This window comes from Gavialis gangeticus, unplaced genomic scaffold (genome assembly GCF_001723915.1).
Source record: "Gavialis gangeticus isolate Ggan-Ray unplaced genomic scaffold, GavGan_comp1, whole genome shotgun sequence".
Lineage (NCBI taxonomy): Eukaryota > Metazoa > Chordata > Crocodylia > Gavialidae > Gavialis > Gavialis gangeticus.
Window position 1 is genome coordinate 5,242,804 of NW_017729012.1, and position 7,070 is coordinate 5,249,873.

Genomic DNA, 7,070 nt, shown 5'->3' on the forward strand with positions numbered 1-7,070 from the left:
GGTTTGAAGCCTTTGTGTCTATGTGCTTTTTTCAGCTGTGTCTTTAGTATTTTGGATGCCGAGTGTTGGCTATTTCTGCAGCTTGCATGCAGTCGTGCACCACCCCATGCTTTGCTGCATGGACCTGGCTGGGGTATACCCTTCAGCTTGCTGCAAGGGAATGGGCTCCCTTTACTGTCCACTGTTCTGCACATCATGAAGTCTCGCCTTGCCTACAAAAACCAGTCAGCTGGGCTGGCATGTCCTGCCAACAGGACCTCTGAAGGTTTCCAGAATACCGATGTTCAGGTGTGCTCGTTGGGTTTGGGTGCTTCAGGCCTGCGTGCAGAAAATGTCAAGTGTGCTATTGTGTGTTTGTGTTATCTCTGCTCCCTCAACTTCCCATGCTGCCTTCACTTCCTGCACTCTTTCAGGAACTAGCATGGGGGCTACTGCTTAAAGTAGAAATTTGGCCATCAGGACTTGGGGTGCTTTCCTAGACCTGTTGCAGGCTAGCCGTGTGACCCGGTCGTTGAATGTCTTTGTGCTTCCGTTCGCTCTTCTGTCAAACGGGGGTGTCTGTTGCCGCCACGTGGTGTGGTTTGCGCGTCTTGCTTCAGGCTTGCAGCGTCTGCACAGTGCTTGGAGGTGGTCTGACGCAACGTGCTAGAAACACGGGGAACATCATAAACACGCGGCTTGCTGGTGGCGTGTTGTTGTGTGCATCTAGAAGTGGGGAAGTACATCACGAGGTGTTCATTTGCTCAGCAGCCCCTGCTGGCTGGGCCAAGTGATGAATGCCTTCTTTGAGGAGGAATCCCACTGGTGCTTTCTTGATTGTGCGACCATTTTGGGTTCATTGAATGTACACTTGTTGCTGGGCTCCATACTGGCTCAAATATCAGTTCGTTGATTATGGCTTTCACTAACCAATCTGTAACTAACTGTGGTTGTTTGATTACAGAGGGAACATCCCCACGCTCAACAGGTACGGTACTTGTGCTCTTTTAAAGTTTAAAAAGAAAGCTAGACTAGCTGGAAATAGCATAATGCTTAACATTTTAACCTGTCTTGTGTTTGGAAATCTTGTCCTTACTTTGGACACCCTGAACTGTAACTCTGCTTCCTCTCCTGACCCACCCCACCTCGCATTTTTTTAAAAACATGTTTTCAGCTTGCCTTTGCCTTGGTAAAGGCAACTTTGCATGCAGCAGGCTTTAAAGCTAAATTTGCCAAGCGCTCAGTTTACCTGCTGTGCCATGAACTTTGTAGCAGAAAATGCATTTCCCCCACTCATTTCCTTGGATCTTGACTGTTAGCTGCTGACTCTCCACTTGGGTGTGTCACAGTGAAATAGGCATCTAATTCTAGGAGAACCAAGGGCACGAGGTGTAACATCAGGAGTATTTGGTGCTGGTCTCTGCAAACAGCTCAGTATTTGGTGATGAGGGTTCTTTTGCACCCCTTCCCTAGATGAACGTTCATCTGCAACAGCTGACAGCATGTTTTGTTGCGTTTTCAGTACTTACCATCCCTGCCACCCCCTATGTTTCCCCCATTCCTCAATCCCCAAATGTCTGTGGTTTTGAATAATGTACGAACCATGTCTGCAGGCACCTGTCATGGTCCTGGTGGTAGGGAATACACATGAAGATGCATGAATGGAAAGACTTTGCTGTTTCAAAGCTAAATGCCTCCCATTTATTGCTGCTTACAAACATGTCAAGGGAAAAATAGCATAAGCAGGTTTGAAAGCCTTATGATTCCTGATCAGAGATTAGCTGCAAAATCCCAGAGTGGCTTCGAATATGGAGCAAGCTATTAAGATTGCTGATACTTTATACTTTTTCTCGTTGCGCTCAGGACAGTTCCTGCCATGATGTCTTTATTAGGTTTTCTGCATTTAAAAAAAATAATAATCCTAAAACTGAATATGAGGCACAGTGGGTAAATACACCTTTGAATATATTGGTCCTGATCCCATGTGGTCCATAGGAGTTCTGCCCGTTGTAATATTGGGCACTTGACTTCTTCCTGCTGTGCAGCTGATGGGGGGCCCTGATCCAGCAAAGCACGTGCTTGGCTTTACTGGGACAACTCGCATGTTGTAAAGTAAGCCTGTGCCTACGTACACTGCTAAATTTAGACCCCACTTCAGCTCATTGCCAGATGCCCTCTGCTGTGGCACAAGTGTGGAGGCAGAGGCTTAATTCAGCAAATACCTTTCTAAATACTTGGGCACATGGAACGGTCCTAGTCAACCCTTCCCCGGTCAGAGATATGACTTGTTAGTGTGTGTCTTCGGAGCTGATGCATAACCACCTTTTATGATGCCATTTGCAGAGGTCAGGGGGTCTTTGCAATCTCAGTCCCTCTGTGATTTAAGATTATTTGGTAGCAGATTGTTTTGGAAGGATCAACAGTTCACATGAAAACATGCCCACAAGTTGATTGTAGAGGATGGCCAGCTAGTTAGAGAATGCTCTGTATTCATAGCACCAGGGGTTTTGTCTACCAGCCTTCATTTCAAACTGGCAAGTACTGACAAAAGATTAAATGTTTTATTTAAGTTATTATTGCTCCTACGGTGAGAGGAACACCTGGCCCAATCCCACATCCATCGGGCTATTTGGGAAGTCTGACACTGTGTCAAATATGTGCAGGATCAAGCCCTTAGAAAATGGAAGTGTTGATGTTTCAATTAAGACGCACAGTCCTCCTTCAGGATGCAAAAGCCTCTTTTGTAGTGCCTTCCTCTTATTTCATCCACGTCTGCCCTGGGTTTCATGAAAATAAGAAATTGGTCCATCCTTGTAGGCAATATCACTACTCAAAGGTTTGTTTCACTACTTGCATATCAAGCACTTGGTGATAACGATAATCATTAGCAGCTGTATCTGACAATCTCTTTTTTCATTTTGGGGTTTTCCTTCTGGTTCACTGTCCCCTTTCCTTCTGTAGCCAGAGTTCTGGATTACTTAGCAGTTCCCCAAACTGCAAGGGAGGAAGTTGTAGTTTTCTCAAGGTTTTCATCAAATTTAAATGGAAAATTGAATCAGTTGGTGACTGAATTAAGTGGAAGGCACTGCAATGAGGTACTGCTCTTATTTTGAACATATGAAACCAGATATGATCAGGTACAGAAGTCTGTGTCCCATGGCAGCATTATAACAAGTTTTTGGCTCCATTATATCTTATAAGGGAGCTAGCAATCAAGTAAGATGCAGGATGGACGTGTTTGTAAATCACAAAATGCTTTGAAGGATGGAAGAAAAGAGTCTTGCTGAAGCTAAGAGAGGACAGCAAGTGTAAAATTGTAAGGCTTTTTTTTTAAGGTAGAATAAGTATAATTCAATATATTTTGAACATGTTTTGTAAAGATTTACTAAACCTTTCAAGTGCCAAAATCTAGAATTACTCTTATCTACCTGAATATTCCATCTATTATGCATAGCATAGGTGCAGGGAAAAAATGCCGTCAGCATTTCAGAGTCATAATTCACTTCTAATCTCAGGACTTTTCCCTCTTAAGAAATACTTTTTTTTAAAGGGGAATAATGCTATTTTTTAACTCCTTGGCTCTTGCTGAGCATTCCAGGAATGTCCAGGTAAGGATTACCAGATTCATTTCAACGTTTCAGTGATGTAGAAGACTTAAGAAGGTAGCCCAGTAGGTGTATCACAGCAGTGGTGAAACAGTTAATCAGGCCACATTAAATTAAAGTTTGAGCTGTTATAACTTGCTTCATTTTCAAACCATTAAATCAAAAACCGGACTCTTGACATCCCTCCCACTAATAGTGATCTCATTTGACTTGCCATTTAGAATGTCCTTCTCTTCCAACCTCAACCACTACGGGATGGTCCATGTGGCCAGCGTGAGTGACGTGCTGCTGGACAGCTCATTCACCCCGCCCTGCCAGCGGATGGGCGGGATGGTCTCCTTCCGGACGTTTGACGATTTTGTCAGGTCAGTAGGTTTGGGACGAGTGGGGTTACTGCGCATGCATGCATGCGTAGGGTAATGTACCATGGGTGATCAGATACAGCCAGACAAAATCCTTGCCTGGTTTTAAAACCAAACCTGAAGCTTCATAGAGGTTCTAGCATGGCTTGCAAAGACAAAGTTCTAGGATGCCACACACAGCTTATAGGCAACCATATAAACTGCATCTTTTCTTTAACATTTCAAAGGTCCTAAGTATCTTAACTTTTCAGTGGACCTTACCGCTCAACAGCTGTGTACGTGGATGGGAATATCTGCAGCTTTTGATTTTCTGGGCTTATGCAAAAGATTGCAGAGCCTGCAATGATCCGGGGTGGGGGCCTGCAGCTCTCCGTCCTGTCTCAGGGGTTATGGTGGGTTTTGTGGAAGAGTCTCTGCTTATAGGGATGGTTATGCTGTCATTTTGTCTAGTTTTTCATGATGCCTCCATGCATTATGAGATGTGTCAGAGGAGAGGAAAGACAAAGAAAAAAGCCAAAGTCTGTTTGAGGCAAGAACAGGAGAAGCCGTTCACAATGTGATGAGTGAAATGTCAGGTGAAATTTAACATAACGCTAGAGTAAATCACACCAGAGATGGTGCATCTTTTGTTTAAATGCATCCGTTGTCTGCCTCTTTATGTATCCTGATGCATTACCCATCGAAGAGAGGGGCGATTACATTGGAATATCAGGGCTCATGTCCTAAGCCTTTCACTGCTACCTCAAGAATGATAATATATATGGACACTAGAAACTAATATATTAAAAATGCATACTGGATACTCTTTTACTTCCTTGCACAGAAGTTTAAACACTGAGGCTTTGTCCTGATTTTCTAGCTTTTGTCTTTGATAGTATTTCTTTTCAGTGTGGAGGGAATTACCACCATCTTCCCCTGATGTGAAGGTGGTCTCTGCTTGATAGCTCGTACTGTTGCTAGCCTATGCGCGGTTCATTTACAGCTAGTTTTCCTTTGGGTTTCAGAATCTTCGATGAAGTGATGGGTTGCTTCTGTGACTCTCCTCCCCAAAGCCCGACCTTCCGTGAAGCCAGCCGCACTTCTTTGTATGATGAAGATAAGGTATTGGATTTCCTTCCCTCTGGACTGCTTTCATGTTAAAATTTGTAAACCCCAAGCTGGACCTGTCCCACTAGCTTCTGTGGAAGTTTTGCCATTAGCTGTATTGGAGCAAGAGTAGGCCCTTTCTGTACTTGTGTTTACGTAGTTCTGGTTTTTATGTTGTAGGTGGTTGGTATTTCTTTCGGGTGGTCTAATCATGGGACCTCTTCACCAGAATTGGTTGCATTGTAGTGCTGGTGTATAGACTGGAAGAAGTTCCTGAGCCTGAAGAGATTATATATACACAACGTTGCTACTCTTTAATTATTTATTGGGCTTATTTTTCTTAAATTGCAGGTTGCCAGAGAGGAGCCCATTCACATCTTGAATGTTGCCATTAAGACCGACAGCGATATTGATGACGATGGGCTGGCAGCCATGTTCAGGGAGTTCACACAAAGCAAGGTGAATAGTCTAGAACGAACCTACTTCCCCAATATTACACGATCCTGTAGGGCTCTGCTTTCCATTTCCTGTGCGTTTCCGAACTATCTTCTAAAATAAGTGAATGGCGCAGTTCAATCCTTAATTTACCTTGTTTTGAAACTTTATTTCTCTAACTAGATGTAACTGCTCTTCCATGAGGAGGCAAAGAGAGTCCATTGTTTTCCTGTGCATTGCAAATGTGCATCCTGATCTGTCAGCTAGGGTTTCTCACCCTTTAATTAATGTTGGGTACATGAACTTTATAGTTTTAAATGAATCAGGTGAAGCTTTGATACTTCTTTCAGATCTGAAGAAAAAAGGTACCGCTCCTTTCCCAATGTCAGCAAGAACGTGGTCAAGAAACTGCCATTATCTTAGTTGTTGTTAGCATAATGGAAGCATATGAGATGACGTCAAAATAGCATCTAAGGGTCCGTGAGTTTTGTTTCTGTGGTGTAGTGAAGAAATGATCAGTAGATTAGTTTCCTTTTCATAAAGTAAGGAGTTCACACTGATGTTTAGCTAGGAACCAAATTCTAGTCTTGCAGTCACCACTAAGGAAAACATTAGTCAGTGTTGGCATGTCTGCTTCTGCCCTCACCTCTAGAGAGAGTTCTGGTTTCCTTTTGGATTGGCCTGGAAAGCCAGTAAACCGTATTGCCATGTGGATATGCCATCATGTGCTGCAACTCTGTTGCATCTGAAATGGTTCTGAGACGGGTCATAAGAGCGATGTCTAACCTGTCATTTAAGTTGGGAAGATGGCACAGAGGTCTGCAGAAATTTGTGAGGAGTTTCATGTAGGATGAATAATTGGAATTGTGCTTGTTTGAGGTTTTAGCAGCATAGGTCCATTAGAAGTTGATTGAGCGATACTAAATTAATGGGTTCAGTAACCCATAGGACTAACCAATTCACTGGAACTGGAAATTTATAAAAGCCCTTTAAGCTTACCCAGTTCAGTTCAGCGTTTTCCTGTCTCTTTAAAAAAAAAAAAAAAAAAATCAAAACTAGTTTTGTTTTTCATTTGCATGATCATGCTCCAGGCGTTTTATGGAAGGAATAAAAAAAAGGAAAGAAAGAAAAGATATAAAAAAACACATTAAACTATCAAATAGGTTGATCCAAATTGTTCAAATAATCTTCCAGTCCCAGCATGTTGTGTGTGGTTTTTTTTAATAGAAATTAGGATCATATACTTGTAAATGACTTGTGGAAGAGATTGAGGCAGTCAGTGTAAATGGAGTTTCTCCAGGTGCTGATGCCTAATCGCTCCGTAATAGCTGTGGACTTGCTGTGAGACCCACATTATTACAATGTAATCAGAATCCTGTTGCTATGCTGTTATTGTCTGCCACTTGTGGAATTTTAAAAGCAATAACAATTTTTGCTTTTTTAAATCATGGCGTTATTAAAGTTATTTTCTTCCCTTACCATGAATATAGTCACTGATGCTCATTTTCGAAGGGCTTAACCTTAGTAAAACATTTCAGTCCATGCCACAAGGGGTAGTTTTGTTTCTGGTCATGCTGAGGTGGTTTTTTTCCACCTCCCCCCA

General features: G+C 42.7%; 1 protein-coding gene across 6 annotated transcripts in view; it reads left to right on the top strand.

The window, feature by feature from the left end:
* Positions 1-7,070, top strand: part of ACACA (acetyl-CoA carboxylase alpha) — a 197,607-nt gene that overhangs the window by 73,859 nt on the left and 116,678 nt on the right. For 4 of the 6 annotated variants that reach the window (XM_019511101.1, XM_019511095.1, XM_019511097.1 and 1 more), the window contains 4 exons: positions 944-967; positions 3,806-3,949; positions 4,951-5,047; positions 5,384-5,491. In XM_019511101.1, coding sequence (XP_019366646.1) covers positions 944-967; positions 3,806-3,949; positions 4,951-5,047; positions 5,384-5,491 — 373 coding nt within the window. The remainder of the gene's footprint in view (positions 1-943; positions 968-3,805; positions 3,950-4,950; positions 5,048-5,383; positions 5,492-7,070) is intronic. The other 2 variants (XM_019511096.1, XM_019511098.1) reach the window with 1 other exon arrangement.